The sequence below is a fragment of the Phocoena phocoena genome, chromosome 1 (genome assembly GCF_963924675.1).
Source record: "Phocoena phocoena chromosome 1, mPhoPho1.1, whole genome shotgun sequence".
Taxonomy (NCBI): Eukaryota; Metazoa; Chordata; class Mammalia; order Artiodactyla; family Phocoenidae; genus Phocoena; species Phocoena phocoena.
Genome location: NC_089219.1, coordinates 58,987,228 through 59,012,204, shown reverse-complemented (window position 1 = coordinate 59,012,204; position 24,977 = coordinate 58,987,228). Strand labels below are relative to the sequence as shown.

General features: G+C 38.8%; 1 protein-coding gene across 2 annotated transcripts in view; it reads left to right on the top strand.

Moving 5' to 3' along the window:
• WLS (Wnt ligand secretion mediator) overlaps positions 1–24,977 on the top strand; it is a 107,138-nt gene that overhangs the window by 14,338 nt on the left and 67,823 nt on the right. Inside the window, exon 2 of one of the 2 annotated variants that reach the window (XM_065878978.1) lies at positions 22,705–22,977. The exons of the other annotated variant lie outside the window; for it this stretch is intronic. Within the exon in view, the coding sequence (XP_065735050.1) occupies positions 22,705–22,977 (273 nt within the window). The remainder of the gene's footprint in view (positions 1–22,704; positions 22,978–24,977) is intronic. 2 annotated transcript variants of the gene reach the window in all.

Genomic DNA, 24,977 nt, shown 5'->3' with positions numbered 1-24,977 from the left:
ATAATCTAGTGACTAGAAACATGCATTTTTGTCCCCTCCTAATCTTATTTGTTTTTAAGCAAGAACACAATGATATTAAAGGAATTAAAAGCAAAGAAAAAAGGAAAAGAATCCTCCTAAAATGCACCATTTTAATACAGTTCCGTGTTAATTTTTTCACACTTCTGTGACTATTTCCAATTTTATATAAAAGAAATGTAAAAGCCTAGTTAGCAGAGGCTCAGACGTTTATTGTTTATGCCTCTACCAATTATGTGTTTTCTTTGGAAATTCAGCAGTCAGTTCCTCCTCTCCTTCTAAAACTCTTCTCTCATACTTAACTCAAGATTGCTTGTTGAACCATTGAACCATGGGAAATTCATTTTCAAAATCTGCTTAATTGCTGTGAGACTTTTAATTTGTTCTGGATGATGGTGCTAATGTCTGGGAACTGGGACCGAAGCCCTCCAAAGTTGTTAATTCAATCAGCCACTGTGCCCTTGCCATGCCTAATGAAGGGAGGGGGGTATCCAGACCCCTCTCACAAAGAGGCTGGGTCCCTCCTGACCACCTCGTCAAAGATGAATAAGAGGGACCCCACAGTTAGGTCGAACACTTGGGGCAAATTACCAGGGTGTCAGTCCACATTATCCAAAGCCCTGGGTTGTGATTTCCCCAATAATTATTCAGTTGGTTTTATGTAGGAGCCCAGAGTTTTAAGGCATGGTTTTTGTGTGCATGTGTTCACACCTGCTAATCTGCAAGATTCTTTAATCCCCAGCGTCTATTTGGCTGTGTCTGCGATCTGTAAGATCATAAACATCACCCCCAGACTATTGATATTCCTGTTAACCACTGAAGTTTTCCATGGCGAGACTGGTGAAAGCTTGCTCTGTCCTCATGATAAATTAGCTTGTTTATTCCTCTTCTGCTTATTTCTATCCTGCTGTTGGTTAGTGTAATGAAGCAGAAGTCCATTGTGTATGTTCATTGGGTAGCGATCCTCTGGCACCAAAGGGGGTAATTGAGTAGAAAGGCAGAATGCTGTTGGTGCATGGGAGAAGTTAACACCACATGAGGTCACCAGGCTTCAAGCTTTAATCAATGTGGACACAATGCAATTGAGATTTTGAAAAGGGTTTGTTTATAGTGTGAGAGTAAGGGTCAGTAGTTAATTTGAAATGCTGTAGGTGTGTTTTCCTTGAACCAAGAAGGTACAGAGCATGTGTCATAGAGGATTGTAAATATCCTCAAGGGAGGGATGTAATTGGGGTGGAGGCTTAAAAAGAAGGGAATTTAAGAACTTCAGTGTGCTTATTATTGACCCATCCATGTTTCATTTAAACTTTTACCATTCTTCACAATGGGAAAAAGACTAGGAAAAAACCCTATAAAAGTCCATAGTACAGAGGCACAGCCCTACCAAGAAACAACTTTTTTGGTTTTTTTAAAGCAATGCTTTCCTTTGGGAAGATATTTGGAGTGCTATAAAATATTGCACTAAGAGTACTTAGTAGTACTAATATTACTCTTAGTATTAGCTGCTCATTCTCAAAGAATTCCCACTCTCAAAAGTTTACATCTTTTAGGATTTTTAATTGCCGTGGCTTGAATGAGATAATATGAAAACCCTTAACCCCTCTACTCATTTATGCTGCTGCCTCTTTCCATTTCAGGCTCCAGTCTAAACCAGGCATGTCTGTCTGCTTTTTGGATTATCTTTGACATTTCTCCCCATTATTTAATTACCTAAGTTTCAACAGCTGGAAACACCATGCTTTTATAATCACTATTCCAATTTGAAAGTAGAGAGGGCCCTATCCTTTTGTTGCAGGGAAACTCTGCAGACCAACGTCTGGTTTTCAGAAATGACTACAGGAAAAGAACATGAAGGCTATGGCAGAGCCAAAGACTAGACATGGACTCAGAGATGCTTTGTTAAGTGCATGTTAAACCTAGGTGATGACTTCATACTCCTAATACCTCATATTTGTATAGTGCTTTTATCCTTCTTCAAAGCACGTTCATAGAAATGATCTCATTTGATCTTAATAACAGCACTCTGAGACAGGTCAGTCCACCAGGAATATTCACATTTTAAAGTTATGGAAACAGAAATGGAGAATAGCTGTGTTTGTGGTTAGTTTTGTTTGAGAAGGGTTGATTTGGTAAGATTTATTTGTGGTGGAGTTACTCTGAGGATTTGAAGATTAATTGCTACTTGATGATATAGGATAAAGTGTAGTAAAGAGCTTAGTTTTTAATATAGAGAATTACTTCTTACAGGAGTTGCTGTATATTAACCAAACATTACTTTCTGAGCTATCTTCTAGGACAAGTACATGTCACCTGTGGTCCATCATGTTTAATTTCCCCATGTAACACTCAGCTGCTCCCTTAAACAACTGTTAAGCAAATATGTCAAAAATATCTCTTTGAAGGAACAACAAATTTTAGCCTGTTGAAGGTGTCCAGGTATTTTGACCTTTCCCTGGGCAGATCTGGGTCTTTAGAACCCTATGGAAAATCTTAAAGAAGGAGCCAGGGAGCACCTAGAGATGAAAGTGAAATTAATTTCTTAATTTTCGCCAGTAAATGGTGCTGTGGTATGGTCACCCACTTAGTAACTCTTCCATGGTATGCCTTTCTCCCTTAAAGTCATGCCAACAAATACGCATTGAAAAGCCATTTTTGGTGTTGGTATGATAGCCCATAGAATGGATTACCATAATTAGTTTACCTAATCTCCTACTGTTGGACACTGATGTTATTTCTAGTTGGGGGCTATATAATAGCACTACTGGGAAAACCTCCCTTGTAGTTAAATTTTTATTCATGCCCTTAATTATTTTCTTAGCAATTTCACTTCTGTGAATTTATCTGAGGTCAAAAATCATGCCCATTTTTAAAGATTTTGATAATCTCCATCTCGCCCTTCGAGATCAATGATAACCTCACATATACCTCATAAGTCAATCCTGGGAGTGTCCATATCCCTGCATCTTGGCCAGTACTGGGCATTAATTTTATTTTTAAAAATTTTGCTAATGTGCCAAGAATATGTTTTTCTTTTAATTTATATTTCTTTGATTACTAGTGAGGGTGAACCTATTTTCATATGCTCATTGGCTACTTATACTCTTTTGTGACTTGCCTGGTTGTTTCCTTCCTTTATATACTCTTTTCAAAGTTGATCATCCTTGTAAAACAAATGGTTAGAGATTAGGGAAAAAGAGAAGACTTACGGAGGAGGATGGTTCAGCCTAATTCTGTTGATAGCAGGATCCTGCATTTCCTTTGTGGTACCTCCCCTTTCCCACTCCCAGACCATGAGCTTTAAGAGGATCTTCATCTCTGACTCCAGTTATGGACATGTGACCAAGCCACAGGGGACACGTGGCTCAATTTAGTCTAATCACAATGAAGTCTGAGACTTGTTGTGGAAGCTACCAGGAAGAGATGTCCTCTCTGTTTATTACTGAACCTGAACCCAGATAATATGAGCCTGGAACTGCTGGAGCCCTTCCAATGAAGTCTGAAAATGAAGCTAGTAAAATATGATAGAATTCAGTGACCGTAGAGAGATGAGATCTGTTGATATAATTCGATTTCTCAAAACAACCACTATCTCAAGACCATGCTGTCTCTGGACATTTTTCATCTTCACCTTGCTAATTGATTAATTTAATTTTTGCTCAAGCAGCTTTGTGCAGGGTTTCCTTTCTTTTGCAACCAAAAGACCCCAGACTGATTTACTTACTGTGTCTTTGGTTTAAAGATAGGTCGATGGAGACTGCTGCTATATCGTAGAAGGTGTATTTGGAGAGTTTGCTCATGTTAGGTCTTTGGTAACAATTAAAAAATAAAATTAGGTATGGAACCAACTTCTGTTAGGCACAGCTCTTCCAACTATAGCAATAGTTGAAATGGTGTGTGTGTGTGTGTGTGTGTGTGTGTGTGTGTGTGTGTGTGTGTTGTGTCACAGTTGGAGCACCAACTGCCTGGTGAAGATCATTAGTGACAATTCTTGGAACTTGGCCAGGCTGTTGGCTTCGAAGCAAAGCTCATTGCAACATGTACTCCTGCTGAGCTAGATGTGTGTGTGAAATGGATGGCAAGAGGGTGTCCCAGCAGCTAAAATGAGGTTCTTGATGGCACCACAGGAGAAGCTTAATGACTGCCCAAGCAGGCTAGTATTTGGGGGGATGGCTGGGAAACTTGAGTAGGTATTATGGTGACTCGAGGTTTCTTTGGGGGCATCCAGAAATCTGTGAGGCAGAACAAAGGATGAGCTGGCACATGTTACTACAATCCCTGAGCTGGGTTAGTCATGGGCTACAGAAGGAATGTACACATGGATCATGCCTTTGGGCAGCTTAACTTTGATTAGAGAGATAAGAGCGATAAAATAAGTCTGTTGTCAAGGTCAAAGTGGGTGAAATGGACTAAGTGCTCTAAGTATTTTTTAGATCAGATATAAAGATTTTTTTTGAAGAATTAGGGAGTTTGACCTGGGCCTTTGCAGTGTGGGTGGTCATTGGAAGCACAATTTGATGTACATAATTCAAGACAAGATTCACGTCATTCAGGGCACTGAATTAAGAGCAAGCTTAATAGAAAAAGCTATGAGTAGAGTATCGAGATCTGGCTCTAGCCCCATTTGCCTCCTTAGACATATCATTTAATCTCTCATGCTTCTTCTTGCCTTTGATTATTTGCTGAGTAGATCTGGTAATGCTTTCCCTTGGCAAATAAAGACAGAGGCATGTCTTTCTCAAAGCCAAATACGTTGGCTTTTTCCACCCATTTCTTTTCTTTTTTTAAAGGCATTAAAGTAAGTCCTCAGAGTCTTTAGGTTACTGGCAGATTAAAAGTTTGTTTAGATGGTGATTAAGGTATATCTTAGAACTTTGCTAAATTCTGGGGAACACACAGAGGCAGAAATCATGATAATCTGCTCATCTGTCATGTCATGGAAAGAAAGCGTGAAGTTAATGAGTTGAGATCTCAGGGAACCTATTTCTCACCAGCTATGAGACTAGGTTTGCTTTTAGTATCTTGTCTGTACCCTACCATAGATCTGTAAATCGGTAAATAAGAGGATGTGTATGAAGGCAAGGCACTTATCTTTTGTAATGTACCAAAGACAAATGAGGTGGCACCGTTTTAGCTGAGTAGACAGGCAGGACATACATAAAAATATCATTAATAAAACAGAGCATGGTGTGGTAAAAATATTAGGTAATATTAATTGAGCACTTACTATGTGCTAGGCAATGTGCTAAGTGTTTTATATGCATTATGTTGGCCCACTAACATGGTTGAGCTAGAACTAGAATCTTTGTTTCACTTGCTGTTTTCATGTTTAAAGGTCTAGAGAGACTGAATGATCCTTAAAGCACTGATTTAGACTTCTTTAACTCGATAATTGTATTTTCTTTAAAAACTGTAAGTTCGAAAAGCAGTGGAGTTTTGGGGACAAAACCTGGGGGTGGTTGTAAATTGACCAGAAGGTTTACAAATACCCATAAGGACGGGCATTGTGTTAGACATTGTGGGCAAATCCATTCAGCCTAGGGCCTTCCGTCTGTATTTCCCTTTGTGAACTCTTTTGCTGAATGTCCCATCATCCTTTGTGAGATGAGGTCCTGTTCATCCTGTCTGCTTTCACGACATAAATGTTTTAGGAACTCTCCACAGACTGGCTGGATTGTCTCTTTGGGCTATGAACAGATTGTGTGGGTGATGAGACAAGTAGGAAAAGACTCAACAATCAAAAAAGGGGGGTGGAAATCTCTTTCTCTGGCTCTCAGAATGGAGCTTGGACACAAAGGGAACTTCGTTAATCATGCCTCCTTTGTAATCAGAATGGTGGAGGCATTTTTTTTAAACCACTATTATTTTGTCCTTTGTCTCGTCTGAGTGAAACCAATTGTTAATAGCTAATCGAGGGGTTAAAAATTTCCCAGACATGGCCAGGCAGAATCAACTTCACTTGCTAAAGTAGTGGGTTGATTCTGGTTGGAACACCAAGTCAGGTGTGGTGACAGGCTTCCTGCAGACATGGTGCTGGTCTGATAGGATACCCTTGTCCAAGATCTACATGGTGGCAGCTTTGTGCTTAGTTGTTGAAAATTTCATGCATGTGTGAGAAATGGGGAAGAGATAGGTAAGACTTGGGGGTTTTGGTGAGTTAGGATTCAGTCACTTTGTAGTACTAAGTCCCTAAAACAAGCACTGAGTGGACAACTCCAAACATCTCAATTTACTGAGCAACTTGGACAGCTTACTTGTTTAATCTTTCTGTAGTTGCTTTCTTAGAAATCAAAGGAGGATAATAATCTTTGGTACCCACTTAATGGGTGTAAAATAATGAGAATGTAAATGCTTTGAGTGCCCTGGAGATGAAGAGATAGGGAAAATTCTCTTAATGTATTATTCATATATAATATGGTAAGATGAATCAGTATGGTTTTTTTTTTTGAAAACCTGTTATTATTTTAGCACCTCCTCCCTTTTACAAGGGAGGTTGTGTGCCTTAGCAGAAGTTGACTTTGTCATAATTTTATTTGCCAAGACAGGTCCAGCAAATTTACAACGTGGTGGGTTTTCCAAGAGGAAAGGTTGAGGTTAGCCCTGTCCTATCCATTCCCTGAATCTGGTGGTGAGTTGTTTTATAATGAATTGTTGGTTGAGGGCAAGTCGAGGATAGTGAAACCAAAGACAATATCAGTGTTTAGAAGAAAGCTGTCAACTGTTATTCTAGCTATTCCTTACCTGGATGTTTGTCTATTTTCTTTAAAAAATTGAATGGATTTTTAAAATCAGATACTGAGAGCTGGCTGTAAATTCCAAGAAAGAGGCATCACGGTGTTATTAGGGTTGGAAGACAAAAGAAAGAGCTGCTTGATTCTTGGTCCTTTTTTAAAAACCCTACTGCCCTACCCTATTCAGAAGAGAAAAAAATCCCCCACAAGGCCTTCCCCTCTTATCTGGTACCACCTAAATGATATTTTCTTCCCAGGCAAGATGGGAGTCTGCCTCTCCTATTATGGCGATGAACTAATGCTGGTGCTTTTTGCCCAGTGGAGATCCCCACCTTTCCCACCCTCCATTTGTCTGTTTTCATCAGGAATCCACAATTTCCCAATTCTTTAGAGAAACAGAGATTCTTGTTTTGTAAGGGGCCTGGGAATTTGTCTAGTCTAACCTCACCCACACTGGGGTCTCCCCAACACAGACGACCTCCCTGGCAGCATTTTTTCCATTCCAGTGACGGTTGCTCAGTAGACAATTAAAATTGTTTAATTTTTCAATCTAGTTGAAACACTATGATGGTTAAATGTTCTTTCTTATAATTCAATGGAAAACTGGTTTCCATTACCACATTGTATTTTCCACTCATGAATCCTGGACTTTCCTTTTGGAATAATCTAGAATATGTGCTGCTTCCCTCTTGTTAGATGGTGGCCTTTCAAATAATTGAAGATGACTATCATTTCTCTCTGACTTTCCCTTTTCCAGGTGAAAACACTGTTGTCTGGTAAGATTCCTTACCAGAATCTTGCTGTCCCTGTCTGGTGATTGTATTCCCAGTCAAGATTAAGTTTACCTCTGCTACCATGGCAACCAGCTACTGCTTGTTGTTTCTGCTTAGAGGAAACCACCATTTTCCTGTCTTCAGTAGAAAATCCATAATTCAAAAATCAACTTGTTAGTGTCCTTAGAACAAATACGCCTCTATTACTGGTGATCAGCTTAGTTCAGAGAGCACCGAGTTCTACAACAGTCTATGTGCTGGCCTCCCCATTTTAACTCAGGTAACTCACGCCAAAGGTACTTCGCATATATGTCTGCACTGTTTTTTCTCATTAGGAGAAATAGTGTGACCTGAGACAGAGAGAGACTCTGGACTCAGATGGATTTAGGTTCAAACCCCAGCTCAACCCTTTATTGGCTGTGACCTTGGTTGAGTTATTTACATTTTCAGAGCCTCATTTTACTCATCTCTAAATGGAGATAATGATATCTACCACCTACTGCTGTATAAGAATGGAAACCAATCCAGTTAAATCCCCTAGCCTACTTCCTGGCACATATGAAATACCCAGCGATTGGTTAAAATCATTTACAATTTGTAGATGACAACCTGATGCCCTTTGCAGCCAGTCCAGCATGCAGGCAACTGAGATGGTTATGGATTATTCAGAGCTTGGAATCCCCGTAGTTGCAAATTCTGAAAAGGGAGTGTCGCAAATTGGCTTAGTGGGGTATGAATTTTTCTCCGAAGCCCGAGTGATTGGGATAAAGCTGGGGTTCTCAACCAGGAGTGATTTTGCCCCCCAGGGGATATTTGGCAATGTCTAGAGACATTTTTGATTTGCACTACATTTGGGAGGAGGAGAGAAGATGCTCCTGGCAACTAGTGAACAGAAGCCAGGGCTGCTGCCAAATACCCTGTTGTGCCCAGAAGAGCCTCCACATTTATCCAGCCCCAAATGTCAACAGTGCCGGGGATGAGAAACCCTGGGGTAGAGGGATGGCAGCAGTGTAGCCAGGAGTATTAAGAGGGAATAGGCATGTGCAGCTCTCTGATTGTAAAGAGCCCAGGCTTTGAACAAAATATTGAAATAAAATGATGATGAGATAGTGTAGGTGTAGCTCTGGCTTCATATGGTCAGCCCCATAATCCTAACTTGCTTTTCTAAAATGTCAATCCTTTCCATCTTCCCAGTGTCATGTGCTGATTAAATAAGTCCTGCCAAAGGTTTGGATGACTTTTTTGCACCTGTTAATCTATTTTGTTTGTGTTGCCCCCATGTAAAGACATGACTAGCCTAATAGAGCCATCTTGAAGTACTGATTCTGTCAAAGAAATAGGCAATCCCCCCAAAATGAATTTAAAGTAATATAATAACTTCAGTTCTCTATTCATACTGTGAAACATGGTAAAGAAGACATATAATCTGTAGCACTACTTCTAGAAACCCCCCTTTTCTTCGATGCTTCTAACTTCTGTCTTCCAAAATACCCCTAAAACCTCCTCTGGTAAAATTCCCCCCCAGCCCAAGCCCATCTCTTCCACTTGTCCCTTTTCTCTTGATTGTGTATCATGAAAACTCAAAGAATCCATTTAGCAATAAGTTGAACCCCTGCTGGGGGCTGGTGAGGGCCTGCAACAGAGCAAGCAAAACCAGCATTCTCTCTATCTGCAGGGAGGAGGCAATGGACGAGGGAAGACCCACATTAATACTTTTGGCTGTAGTCATTTTCTAATAATTTATGGAAATACCTGTGAAAAAAGATGTTATTAAGCCCATTTCACTGAAGAGAAAATTAAGAGCTAATCCTGTGTTCAAACCACAGGCTGCTTATGATATCCCTGGGATGTTTCTTAGGGAAAGACATCTTAGATGTTCAAGTTAAAATTCTGATAGAATCATCTCCGATTGCTGAGAACCTCTGTTTTTAATGACCCAAAATTCAGACCTTCTAGTTCCTTGAATGTTTAGATAAACACATCCCTGGTAGGAAGGAGGGGGAGACAGGATAGCGAGCAAGGAACATGTCACCATCTCCCACCAGATTATTCTTTTCCATCTGCTGGCAGCTTTCTTATTATCAGTAGTTAACATTCATTAAGGCCTCACTATGTACAAGGTACTGTGATAGGCTCTTTTTACTAACTATTTTATCTTTACAACAAACTTACGAGGTGGGTACTCATAGTAAACTTTTCCAAAGGAGGAAACGAGCATTTTGTAAGGCCATGAAAATTGCCCAACTAAATTGCTAGTAAGAAACAGAGTTAGATTTGATCCCGAGTTTTTCTGAGTCTAGAGCCCTTGCTTTTAATTTCTCTTGTTCTGTTTTTGTAGATGCCTACAGCAACCGAAAGAACCCTTTCAGTGAAAGCATTTCCCTTGCTGCCCTGTAATTGTCATTTTTCTCTTATGGAACATTTTTTCATAGAGGGTACATTTTGAAATATATTAAGAACCCAGCAGTTTAAATGAAAATCTGAATGAATGTTATGAATTGATGTCTCGTTAGCAAATTTTGTCCATAATCATTTGGCTTAGGGCAGTGTTTGCCATGACTTCCATTTCTTCTGAATAATAGACTCAGCTCTGTTGAGCCTATTTCTATCAACCTGAAAAATAGAGGTTGGACATACTCCAGATTATTTCATTGTGTTGGAATGTCTTTGTGTTGTTATACTGCAAGTGTATGGGCCATTGGCTGGAAGCTGGAATGGAGTTTTGGGTTTTTTTCCCTAAACGTTTTCATTATGATTAGGTTGGACCACCTTCCCATAGTATGTATTACAGGGGTATATTTCATCGTGCTGAATATATCAGTATGAAATTTTACATATACAGTTGGCTCTAGCTTGCCTTTGCTTTCTGGAATAATCTGTTGATGTCAGCAGTTGTTGGAAGATAGAAAACACCCAGAGCCCATTTCGTCCTCAATAAGCACCAGAGAAGAGTAGGAGAGTACAGTCTTTTCCTCTAACAGATGTGAAAATACAAGGAAAATGAGGGGAGAAGGGGCTAGATGGGCAAGGCATGGCAGCCTGTAGTGTTGGCATATACACTGATCCTAATTTAAAAGGGTATTTTTCAACCTTAAAAGAATGACTTTCACCATAACATAGAACATATAAATTCCCTTTACAGTCGAAGAATTTCTAAGTTAGGAATGTCTAGCAGTTAAAATACTGCCCTTTACAGTTGAGAGAACTGGGGCCCGAGATTGGTTGAATACTTTGCCTGCTTAGTGGCATATCCAGTACTAGAACTCCGCAATCCTGATTCATTGATAATTCATGATAATTGATAATTCATTCTGCCAAGGTTCTTATCCTCAACCTTGTAGTAATTCAGGATAGCAGACCAATTTGTGGCCCAGAGTTGGAGTTTCAGACATCTAAATGTCTGAAGAGTGCTCATAGAATATAATGATGGAGAAGGCCCTAAAGGCTGTCTTTCCATCCCCATCCAGTGCTCAAATGTCCTCTGTGCTCTTTGCACTTACCAAGTGTTTCTAGCAGGAGCATTTGTACTCACACAGGTATGAGTAACTCATTGTGTTCAACTGGTCAGGTTAACTTCGGACCATCTGATTTCTATTGCTCTCAGATTTCCTTCCTTAGAACTTGCAACACTGGAACCACCTAGAATAAATCTAACTCCTCTTTCAAATCTTAGTCATTCATGTATTTGACCTTTTATCTGTAACACCCCCTGCATCATACAGACTGAGCTCTTTAATTTAACAAGCTCTACACCTCCAGCTTCTTTATATTCTGCCTGTCATATGACATATCACTCATTTTCCTTTGATTCCTCTCTTAGCTAATGACATTGCCATCCATATGCTGCCCATGCAAAGAACTTGGACATCCTTGACTTCTCTCTCTCACGTTCCGCGTTAACCAACAGGGCCCACAAATTCTTCCTACTAACTAGCTCTTCCCTCCAGTCACAATTGCATTTGCCTGTCACCATTCAGAAGCTCCGTGTGTCATCTCAAGACTTCTGATACCATTCTGTGCTCCACAGTTCCTTCAACACCAGCAATCTTCCATTGCTTTTCTTGGCTACTCTTTTGTGAACTTTCATATGTAATTCATTGGACCACAGAGAAAATCTCATTTAGAGCTGCTGGGTAAATAGATCATAATGCCACAGAAGATTCTTTAGCCCAGGTTTCTGTCTGAGCTGTTTTGTAGATTTGATCTCAAAAGTAGGATTTGATGCCTTTAAAAGCAAGTGACTTGTATAGGGGATGTTAATGAAATGGCCCCAAATTTCCCTATATATGTTCTTAGGAATATAGATTTTGTTATAAAATCTTCAAATTTGCAGCCATTAATTATATACACTTAAGTCTAAGATGCGAATATTTTATCTCATTTTGTCTCCTATTTTTCTTTCCACCATGCAGGCCTTGATCCCTTCAAGGCAGCACTGGTATAGGGTAAATAACTGTTAAGTTCTACCTTTGTGAACCTCAGTTTCCAGGAAATAATGATAAAGAGTGGTATCTAAACATGCTCCCACAATTTTAATATGGGCTGCAAACCCTCATAGTAAAAAGGTAAAGGCTAATAAGTAAACCGGCAATTGAGGCAATGTGGTGTATTGGAAGGCGCAGCAGATGTGAAGTGAGACCAGGGTTCTAGTCCCAGCTCTGCCACTTACTGGTGGGACAAAGCTACCGATCTTCTGCATATGCAGTGTGGACCATTACAATAACAGCTTCACCTGTTTCCTATGAGGATTAGATGATCCAAGTGTCTGAAAGCGCTTTGTAAAATGCAACATGCAGTTCACATATTAGTTAGTGTTCCTGTTTACTATTAACATCGGTAATATTGATAAAAGTAGAATATCTGTACTTTATAAATACATGTCTGATAATAATAAATTATAGGTAATAAACATGTGAAATTATTGTAGAATGTAATAGGTACTTCAGAACAAAGCAGCTATTTCTCCTAGAAGATTTAATTTAGGGGTTTTCTAACCCTAAAGTTTCACTCCAAAGGTGTGCCAGTGGTGAGCTTGCTGGTTCATAGAGCCAGGTGGCCACCTTTGTGTCTTCCTTACCCACATAGCTGCCAAGAGCAGCTTTGGGGGCCTCTACAGGGGCTCTGAGAGATTTTCCACACAAAAGCTTGTTCACCCTCCATGCTGGGTTTATGAGATCATAGCCAAGGTAGTAAATTATAAGATGCTATAATTCACTTTCCATAGGTGGTCTTGGCTGCATTCCACAGCCTTTTGGCTGAATGGTGGCTGATTTTGACGCACTGGCACAAAGTCAGAAATTCAGCCCAGATGACTGGTTTGCTGAGCGATGAGCAATAGTGTCAACAGATGAGCCGTTTGCTTTTTCTGTGGAGGACTTTTGTGTTCACTTTGTGTGTAGTTTCTAGCGTTTTGAGTATTTTTGAAGCGATGGAGAAACAGTAATTGTAGGTATTTTTCAGAGCTAGAGGTTAGGAATATTTGATGTACCTGTCAAGCTTCTTAATTTAATCTCTGTTCGTTGCCAGACACCAAAGTTGAGGGTCAGTTTTTTTAATCTGAATTCAGGGTTGCTCCCCCAATTAGCACATCTAATGGTTGGCAGATTTTATGTGCTAAAACTCTGGCAGGGCTCTTTATGTGCATTTTATTATTTTTTCAAAAAGAGGGAAAAAAAACTGGCACTAATCTTGAGCCTAAAGTAACTTCATGTTTACCACAGCATTTCAAATACTATGTAAGAATTTGGCTCTATGTCCCAAAGCACAGGAATTTTTTTCCTCTTGGTTCCAGCGCTCCTCAATTCCACGGGATCCAAGCCAGACAAGTAATGGAAGCCAAGTGGCGCTTCATGTTTGCTATGTAGATTCTGACAAATGTAGAGTAATTCTTCTATTCCTCAAAGCTGTTGCATCTTTGGCTCCAGAACAATTGAGGTTGCAGGCTAAGCATTTAAAATCCTCATCAGCCTAAGATGTAAACATACACTATTTTTCAATACTTTTTAAGGAAAGAATGAATTACACAAGTGTTTGCTACAATTTCTGAAACTTTCCTGTCAAAATGTCTGTCATTTATTCATAAGTTTATGTTGTAGGGAACTGTTTTAAAATACATGTTTGACTTGTGTGTGTACAGTACAAATTACTTTGCATTCATCTCTGCTATGTGGGGTGTGTGTGTGTTTGTGTGTTTTGGTGGTGGTAGGTTAGTGTAGAGGAATGTTCTGCTGTGTTTAAAAATTTAGCTTTCTTAGAACAGATGTTAGCATAATTAACTACTACTTACTGAAAACGGCTGGCAAGAATGACTTACACGTCACTTAGTATACCCCGTTACGCCCACTGGGGCAAAGCTAGGATAATTCTGAAAATTACTTCTCCAGATCTTGGCCCTGCACACCCACTTTTGGTTCTCTAGTGACTGAGATTGAATCATGAAATAATATTTTAGTTAGTAATCTAGTAAGATTTAATTGGTATGGTTGAAATATAGGAGAATTTTATCTTCAAAGTCAATGGCATAGGTAGAGTGAGTGTCTGACCATTACAACTTCAGAGCAATTTATGTGAAGGAATTAACAGACTGAGTCAGTTAATTCTGAAGCACTCAGTTTAACACAACTATTTACACTTTCTTTAGCTGAAAAGTTTTGAAGTGGTCATTATTAAGAGACATTCTAAAACTTAGGTACATGCTGTGGTAGATACTAAGAAATCTTTTTAGGAACTGACCTGGAGGGAACAGTAAGCGGAATTGGTCAAGGAATTGCTAGTTGTCTAAAATCTCTCAACTCAACCAGATAATATGATCTGGCTACTTCAGTTGTATAGTATATCCCACATGTATCCTTTTAACTAGAATTAAGGTAGAAGGTTTCTGAGCTTAAGAAAGGCAGGTGCAATCTCTGAGGGAATTCAATTTAATACATTTAAAAGCTAATTTTTAAATTTAGCTGAAGATTCCTTTATGTTAAATGAGTGTTTGGGGGGGTGGTTTGAATAAAACTTGTAGTTGTATAAATAACAGGTGTTCATCTGGTCTCCTTGGTTTCTGTGGCCACCTATGTTCCTCTGCCCCTCTTTTCCCCATCCCCTTCCTTGGGAGGGAATCAAAAAATTCTAAGCAAACCCTGGAATTGTCCAAGGGCCTTAAAGGCCCAATGCATTTCATATAAATTCTCATTTAGGCAAGCATAGATATTCAGGTAGGCAAAGCTTAGAACCAATTTGAGTATATAATCTTTTATGAACATCTTAGACATACCATCCATGATGAACATCTTATACATACAGTTCATAGCCAGGAAATGGAAGTTTTCTTTATATTACAAAGTGAAATGGATATTGAGCCATTTAGCTTTGTAGTTCCGCTGAAAGCTGCGGGGCTTACATTATCCAGCTATTGCTTTTATTCTCTACTTTCGTAGATACAGACATAGGCCAAGTAATTCTTAGTGCCCCAAACATTAATTCCATGCTTTTAAATCAGCCTCAACTCGTTTTAAAAAATAAAGTCTAATATTCACTTCCTAGTATCCAAAATCTTTTAGGGAACAAAGTAGAGAACAAATAAACAAATTAAATTGTAAAAAATAAATAAACCAATTATTCATGTTTATACAGGTCAGAGATCATGACAACAGATTTTGAAGTAAGACCAGATTTAAAGAGTTAAATCAACCTCCCTCTTGGGTCAGTAGAAAGTATCTGAGAGCAATTGTCTGTGTTTTAATTAATTAATTTATTTTCACTTTAATATTTTAATACATCTCTCTTCTAAATATAATTCTGTCACATATTTTTACACCTATATAAACAGCTTAATAAGTTATTTTAAGAAATGGGAATGAAATGAAAGGAAATAGCACCTTAAATTTTTATTAATTAGCAGAAGCAAAATAATCAAAAATAAGAGTAATGAACTCTTATACAAGTGCACCATTTTCTACAACAAAGATAACACTTTCAAGAAAATAAATAATTGTAAGAATATAAATAATGTACTTTGTTTAAACAGCTCTATAGTTTACCTGGATCAGACTTATTGCGTATATTTCATAACAGTTTAAAATTTTATCCAGATTTAACTGTTAAGTCCCCAAATTTATAACATTATATATCACATTTCATTCCAGAAGAGAAAATGACCTGGTCTCAGGGATAGTTGCTTACAGCTTGGATATTTTGTAAACTTTTATATGAAGTATTAATACAATTTCTTTCATTCAGACAATTAAAACAATTTTCCTGGAATACAGTAGGGTACAAAATGTGTAGAAATCTTATAGTTAAATGGGATCAAATCAGACAGCAAAGATTTCCCAGACCATAAAATCTATGAAGACAGGAAGCAAGTGATTTAACTTTCAAGATGTTAATATACAGATCTAACTATTCATTTATGTTTAACATTAAAACAAATTTTGAATAAGTACTGTTACAGCATTTTTTTTCTAGGGACAATCTTATACTGGTTGGGTTATTCTGTCAGTTATTAAATATTCATTATTAGATCATATAATTAATGGGAGTCTACTCAGCTTTGTTTCATTTCATTAATTGTAATGGTGTGTTTTTATTTTTTAAAAATGTTTTTCTTCCAGTTTTATTGAGATATAGTTGACATACAGCACTGTATAAGTTTAAGGGGTACAGGATAATGATTTGACTTACATACATCATGAAATGATTGTGGGGTTTTTTTGTTTTTTTTTTTTTTGCGGTACGCAGACCTCTCACTGCTGTGGCCTCTCCCGTTGCGGAGCACAGGCTCCGGACACGCAGGCCCAGCGGCCATGGCTCACAGGCCCAACCACTTCGCGGCACGTGGGATCCTCCCGGACCACGGCACGAACCCGCGTCCCCTGCATCGGCAGGCGGACTCCCAACCAATGTGCCACTAGGGAAGCCCGATTGTGTTTTTAAATCAGTGTGTATAGTTTTGTTTTTCATTTTTGTTAGCTAAGATGCTATTATAAAAATAAAATTCTCTAAAATATTTCTGAAATGTTTGACCATTTTTAATTAAAATCGTTACTTTTTCAATTAGAGAGGTTCTGGTTATTAATGCTTGTAAACATGAATTACCCTTTTAATTGGTCTGTTTTCCACATTCCTTCCCCTTGGAGCCCAAGGCACATTAATCCTGAAATATCATTTCTGTTGCAAGGAAGACAGTCTTCCTCTAATTTAGGTGAAGGCTGTTCTGATAATGGAGACTGCACGGGCTCTTCGGAGACCCCATTGCCTTCTCCCTTCCTTCCGGGGCACCGTGTTGCTCATGTCTGGCCTTGTGGCTACCTATAAGATACCAACAGTGTCTTAGAAGGAAAGATTCCCCCAAATAAAAATTCTTTGTTATTTGCGGGTCTCTTCATGTCACTGTACAAAGTGAAGCTGAGACTGTTGGGAACAGAAGCCAAGGCCCCCTAGAGAACTAGACCCCTCGTCAGAGAAAGCAAAGGGCTGTAACAAGGTTAGGGCTGTGCAGCATTTTCACCTAGTAAATGATCTCTTCTTAAATTTGATGCTCAAACACAGACCGTACGATGGGCCTTCGGTATCCTCAGATCAAACAGCCAGGGATTGATCTGCCGATCAGGAGGACCGACTATATTGTGCCATTTTATAGAAGGGACTTGAGCATCCTCAGAATTTGGTATCCATAGGGGCCGTGGAAGCAGTCCTCCACGGATACAGAGGGACGACTGTATTGTGGTTTTCGAGATAGCCTCTGACCCAGCACATGCTCTTCTTCAGCGCCTTCCCTACTCCTGTCCCCTTTTCCACCTGGCTAACTAACACCTGCTCTCTTTGAAGTCTAAGTCCAGGCCTCGGGCAGGCAGCCCTCCCAGCCCCCTTCACAATTGATGCCTCCTGTGCAACCTCTGTAAGGGCACGTTTCAATCAGGATGGGCTTCTCTGCCAACTTCTCACCCTCCCACACTCGACTGTGAGCAACTCAGGGTCTGGGACTGTCATTTGTCTCTATCTTTAGGTTGCAGTGCCCACATAATAGTAATACTCCTAGATAACTGCTAAAGGAAACTTCTTTACTTGTAATAAAGCAAAGAAATAAATAGTCTGTTGGCTTAAACGGAGACCATGTGTCATGTCAGCATGTTGTTTTAATTTTATTTTAACTTTTCTAGGAGGCAACCAAGTCTTGTGTCTCTGTCCAACTCTCTAATTAAAGGTTCTGGCGGGAGTAGGGGCTAATGATTTGATGTTGACTCAACTTTGAGCATGATAGCGGTAGTGGTTGGCCAGATAGTAATTTGTAAACGGGACAGCCATTTGAGATGCCATAACAGGAAGCTGACTGGAGTCAATGAATATTCTTCCAAAAGAAGTACAGGTTTAGTCATTGTTCACTTACATTTTTATTCAAGGTTGCATTGTAATGATGACTGGAATTTTTGCCTCATTCTAGTGAATTCATTTCTCCTGCCTTCCAAATATCTGACTATGGCCCTTTCTCAGGTAATGTCAGGGTAAATATAGTATCACCACAACTATAATTACTTTTTCCTGTAATTATTTATGTATTGTCTGTTTTCCCCATTATTTTTACATTCCACATGGCTGGTGTCTGTTAGGTTCCCTCAAGCACCTAACAGTGCTTCGTGCATAGTAGGTATTCAAGACATATTTGGTGAATGCAGTATGAGCCTTAGTGATGTATGTCACTGAAGGGTCACTGAATTTTTAGAGGCTTCACGTTGTGTTTGTACAGTTTTTCACAGCCTCGAATTAGAAGTCTTATTGATTTCACATCACTTTAAAATTAAATGTTGTGTGGTGTCAGATTTCACAGTTCTCTGCTCTTGTGGAGAGACGGAGGCCAAAAATACTGTGTTGAAATACAGATAAAAAAAGGAAAAAAAATGGCCTATGTTTGACACGGTAAAGAGAACTGGCCTCAAAATGGGGTGGTGTTTTCAAAGAGTGGCTTGTGTTTTATAACTTCTGTGCCTACTCCAAAATTGTGTTAACCTACCATAAACTAACCAGTCCATGGTGCCTGGGCATATTCATTTTGGGCCAACCTGCTCTGTCTATGAAATTGTACTGATGTAGAAGTGGCTTTGGGCCACTTGTTTTCAACTAAGTGCTACGAATGGGTAGAGGGGACATTTATAATATGTGCCGGAGCAGCTGGGTGATATTACATCACTATCCTAGGAGTACTGAGGAGTGGTTATTTTTAGCTTTCACCTGAGCAAACATGACTCAGTTTGTTGACCTGAATCCATCTAGTTCCTTCTTAAGTACACAAACTATTAATCCCTAGAACCACGCTGGCGACTGAGGCCTTCCTTACGTATAACTGTTGGTTAGTTGACTGTGGCTTGTTCAAAGGTCACCGATAATTTCAGCTTCTCCCATCTCATTCTTTTCTCTTACAATAAAATCCCTCACACTTTTAAAAAATTTAAAGACAGAAATCGAAGTTCGTTTGATTTTAGACACCGCTTTGTGATCTACGTAGTCACGTCGTTGGCTGTAGCTGATGAAAACACCTTCTATAGTAGGCAACCAGCTAAGAGCTATAGACTTTGTTTTTGGCTTACTTTGATGTGCTTTCTACATAAGAAACACCTGGAAATTCACTTTAAGCTGGAGTAGGAAGTTGTCTTGAACTGTAAACATATTATTCAGGGAACATTAACTGTCCATGTTTGAATAACAGAATGTCTGTTTACTTTCTCAAATGATACAAGGGTTTCACCTTTTGAGTACTATTAGAAATGGAAAATGTTGAATTCTCTTCAGGTTTTTAAAGTTAGACAAAAGGTTTTTTAGACTAGATTTATTCAAGTGAAGAAAAATACTTGTGATTCTTATAAGTACAGCTTGAGATGCACTTGCGGCTTCCCAAGTTCATTGCCATGATATTTATGAAAATATTAGTATTCCTGGGATTTTTTTCTTTATGCAAGAAACACTAGACTAATGAAAGAATGAAAATAATTCAGGCTGCTACAAAGGCAGGCGTTCACCATGTCCATTAAAAATGCAGCCTTTGTGCCTGTAAAGTGTTCAGCTTCTCTGTGATTAAGTTTGGAATGCGGTTTTGGAGGTTAACTAGGAACTCAGATAGTTATTTTTCATTTTGGTCTAAGGAGGGAAAGACTTGTTTTTCAAAAGGAAAAAAAAATAAAGAAATGAAAAAAGGGTAGGTTCATTTTGGAAGAATAGAAGTTTTAAAATGTAGTAACTATTTTCTGCAACAAATAGTCAGTTTGAGTATGTTAGCCAGAAATAGAATTCATGACTTTTGTCTCCCTGTTTATTCTCCAACCACATTAAAAGGAGTTTAGTTAAATGTGCCAGTTGGTCTTTGTAACGTTGGTGGGCCATTTAGCAGAGTCAGGATAACCCAAGTTTGATTGGTTCGTATTTCTAATAATAAGTGAGATGTCTGATTTTAGATGGATTAGGTGTAGAATGTATTCATGATACAGTTTTGAGTTTTAAAGAGAAACTTCGCTGGCCTGGATTAGTGGTGGCTCTGTGTTGTGGTATTCAGGATATTACACTGAAGAACTTTCAGCCAGAGTTTAGCAGTACTGTGTTTTCTGGTAAGTTTTAGTAGGCATCATCCCAATGTTCTGGGAATATAACATTTTACTACTCAGAATTTACTGTTAGGATTGATATTTAGGGGTAGAAAAATGTGTATTTGAGCACTAGAAGTAGGGCAAAGTATTAATAATACACACCCTTGCGTCATAAATGACTTTTCCTCTTGCTTTACATATTCCTCTAGTTGCTATTTGATCTCTGTCAAGTAAGAGATGATTTCTGTTCATAAAGGGTCTGAAAGCACTGTGTGTCAAGTATCATATGTGCAAAATTAAACATATTTAAACCATGCACATAAACCAGATTTATGTTTTCCTTCCACTACTTTCAGAGAAAAGTTTTATAAATAGGTTTAAAAATATATTGTAGTAGAAGGAGCCACATGAAGAAAACTATGAAAATTTTCAAAGAGATATTAAAATGGACTGCAGTTAATGGAGAAATGATCACTGTTCTTGGGTGGGAAAACTAAATGTCAGGAAAGGATGCCAACCCTGTCCACATTAATTTATAGATGTAATTTCAATCAGATCCCAGCAAAAAATATAAACATGAAATGGCATGGGGGAGGGGTTTTACTCTATCAGATATTGATATAAACCATCAGTTTACGTGACTTAAAACCATGTTGTGTTAGGCCATGAATTTACAGTCCAATACATGGAAATAGACTAGATTGTCCAGAAATATCTATTTGTATACATAAGATAAAGGTGCTGTCATAAAGCAACAACAAAGGAGAGTTTGTTCAGTAAAGAATAATTTAAATATTTAGAAAAATGAAACTAGATTCTCACCTCATCCCTTATATCAAAGCAAATTCCAGGTGGATCAACTATTTAAATATTTAAAAAATGAAATTGTTAAAAATGACTAGAAGGTAAAAGTTTATTGAATCTGGAGATTAGAAAGTCTGTCTATACACAGAAGAATGGGAAAAACATAAAAGTGTGATTGTACATGGAATCTGGGCTTTCTCTGTATTAAAATATGCCGTAAACAAATTGAGACAGCAGAGGGAAAAGTTGAGGTAAATCACTAACAAAACATATTAGGCAAAGAATTATTCTTATTTATAGACAACCTTTACAAAACAAGGGGTGGAGGGTTATAGGTAAATTAAAAGAGTGTATCGTGTGATTATTTTGCAACCACTAGTTGAAAAATTTTAATTACATAGAAAATATTTATAATATAATAGCTAAAATTAATTTTATATTTTTTCATGTACTTTCAAGCACTGTTCTGAATACTTTTCATATGTTAATTTGTTTAATGTATACAACGACTCAGAGAGTGTGACATCGAGGAAGTGATTCCAAGGGAAATCGAAGCCAATGACATTGTGTCTTCTGTCCACAGTCCCCTCCCCTCCATGGAGATGAGTCCTTGGTTCCAGTTCATGCTGTTTATCCTGCAGCTGGACACTGCATTCAAGCTATTATTGTTGCCATTTAAGAGATAACAAGACTAATACACAGACAGGTTTAGAAATTCACCCCAGACTTTGCTAGCTTGGATTCATGGTGACACAACCAGAAATGAGAGAGCCAGGCAAGTTGGCTTCACAGCTTGTGTTATTTACCACTGTTCTACTCTACTTTGCTAAGTGATTAAAAAGAAGAAGCTACAAATAGGTATGACCCTATTTTGTAACGATATGTGTTAATATTAGTATGTATTTTAAAGTTATACAAATTAATTCCTCCATAGATTTGTATCTAGTTACACACTCATAGAAAAGACAGATAATACTTTGATATTTTTCCAACAGTGGTTACTTCTCTTTACTGGGATTTTGGGTAAATGTTGTTTTGGACTTCAACATTTCTGTATTTTGCAGATTTTCTGTTATAATTATGTGACCATTTTATAATCACAAAATTGTGTTGTCAATGTTATATATTTCACATTTGATGATCCCTCTTGAAATGCATGTATCGTATTTTAGTATACCCTTGAAGTGTCAGTCAGTGTTTGGGTTCCATCCTCTGATAGGTACATTAAATGGGGGCCCAAAGTCAGAAAAATTCTTTCTCTCAATCAAAAGCAGTGTTGTAGAATTTCAGAGTTAAGAAGAATCTTAGAAACCAGCCACCTTGGTTGAATTTTAGAAGCCAACCATCTTAGTTCTCAGATGAGGATCCTAAAGCTACTATAGATTTGACCAATTTACCCAAAGTTACCTGAGAGTAAGTCATTCAACCAGGCTTCAGACCCAGGTCTTCTGACTTCAGACACTGTGTTCTGTGAAACCCCAGAGGTCTCCAGGCCCTCAGGCAGGTGGAAAGTGAAGCACAGTTGATTTTTGTGACATTTGTTTGGAATGATGAGGGAACTGAAGAAAACAAATGTATTCTTTCAGTAAATAACCGTCACTGAAAACAATGGGAAGGCTCTTGGGGATGCTTTATGATGCCTCTGGAGGTCACTGAAGGATCCTCACCCGGATTTTGGAGATCTCTTGGTATTAATGACCTCAAGTTATAGAAGGTGGTGTGAAAAATGGAGAGAGGGCAGTAGTGGAAAGAGTATTAGATAGAAATAGGCACTTCCGTGGATGATTCTTCTAAAACAGGAAAATATTCTCTTTTCAGCTCCAGGACCCACAACGGCAGTGTCCTACATGTCAGTGAAATGCGTGGATGTCCGTAAAAACCATCACAAGACAAAATGGTTAATGCCTTGGGGACCCAACCAGTGTGACAAGATCCGAGACATTGAGGAAGCGATTCCAAGGGAAATCGAAGCCAATGACATTGTGTTTTCTGTTCACATTCCCCTCCCCTCCATGGAGATGAGTCCTTGGTTCCAGTTCATGCTGTTTATCCTGCAGCTGGACATTGCATTCAAGCTGAACAACCAAATCAGTAAGTGCATTCTCCCCATCCCTCTCCTATCCTGGAGAATTTCTCTCTTCAGGCTTTTCGGAACCAGTTATAATCACAGTAAAATAATAGTATTACTAGTGACAATTATCGACTGCTTTCTACTTACTAGACACTTTTCTGAGTACTCTACCTGAATTAACCCGTTTAATTCCTAGAGGTAGGTCTCATTTCATTTTACACATAGAAAACTCAGGCATCAGTGAGACTGCCCAAAGTCCGAAGGCTAGAGAGTGGAAGAGCTGGAATTCAAAGTCAGGTGGCCAGAGCCCTGCCCTAACCAAGTTTTATAACCTCTCTAGTGCGGAGAGGGGGCTCATCCTAGTGGAGTGATTTGAGGGTTTCTGAAAGGTCGCATCTTTGCAAATGTCTTTTCTGGCTGGGCTTTGAGTGAAGCCATTGCCTTAGAAAAAGATACCTGTCAAAATGGGAACACCAACCCACAAGCACCTATTTTCCCACAAATTGGGTTATTTTTCTAGCTTACTCAATTGTGATTCAAGACTCTGAGGGCGTGAGGCATATAAACATTTTGTGAGGAGGAGATTATTCGGTGATTTTGGAGAGGAAGATCCACTTGTGGCATCTGAGGACAGTATAGGGAATCTGAAATTGAGAAGGAAGAGAACATTTTTTACTGAAGCAGGATCAGGGGTGAGAGTGAAAGAGAAAAAGGTGTGTTGAAGACAGCTCTGCCTAGGGCCTGTCCATGGATTAAAGCACTTTTTCAATTCTAATTTTCCTGTATCAACAATTATCTTGATATACAATCACATTGATTTTACTCTGTTTAGGAGTTGGAGCAGTATATGTGCCTGGTTGACATTTTATCTGGAACAGATTATGCTAAGATAATTTTTCAGAATGTAGAGTTTCCACCCTACCCCTAATTCATTCAGTCTCTTACCCATTATTTCAAACTGTTTTTGAGTACCCACTACGGCCACATACCAAATTGATGGCTAGACATGTGGTTACATGTGAAGACACTGTCCTTCAAAGGGCTTATAGTTAAGTGGCAATGACAGGCAAGTAACAAGTCATTACAGTATAGTGTGCTAGGTGCTGTGACCAAGGTATACCCAGGATCTGTGGGAGCATAAAGAAAAGGCTTCAGAGCAGAGAAAGGGAAGGCTGCCTTGGTGCGCATACACACACACACGTGTGTGTGTGTGTGTGTGTAGAGGTGAGCAGACACATCTTTGAGGTGAGTGTTAAATAGTGAAAACCCTGACAAGGAGTTGGGGTGAGGGTGGGTGCAAGTGAAAGAGCATTTTAGGTAGAAGTAATGGCTGATGGGCACATCTGGACCTTCATAACAGCATTCAAGCGGTACTTCCCACATCCCTATTCTCTTGCCTATTGACTTGCTTACTCATTCATTGCTTGCGTAACACATTTGTTCATTCAAGCTTTATTAAGTCTCAACCATGTGTTAAGCAGTAGGTACTGAAGATACAAGATTGAACAAAGCACTAGGGAAGAAGTGGTTGGGAGAAAGACACTTAAACATACCATAAGGAAAGATAAGTGCTATAACGAGAGGAATATGCCATATAATGTGTGAGATTCGGGCAGGAAACTTTGCTATGAGGTTAAAAACTGAGACTAAAGCTAATGTATATATCTTGAGGTTTGGGTTTTCATATTCCTAATTCTAAGAATGTATTCAAGAAAAGGAGAATTACAACAGTTAGAGGAGCCATGGTAGGCTGACATGGGTAGGTTAACTGGCTTATTTATGTTTTGGTGTGAAGGTCAAGGACAGAGTTCTCTGTTATCTGGTTGCCTGTTGTGTATTTCAAGAATAATGTTCCCAGACAGACTCTTAGCTCCAAGTATAAAGGAAATGATTTACTCTGTAGTAGAAATTAAATAATTGCTCCGTATTGACTGTATTAGTGCTGGGTATAACAAATTATCCTGAAATTTAGCAGCATACATCAATAAGCATGTATTATCCCCCTATTTCTCTGGGTCAG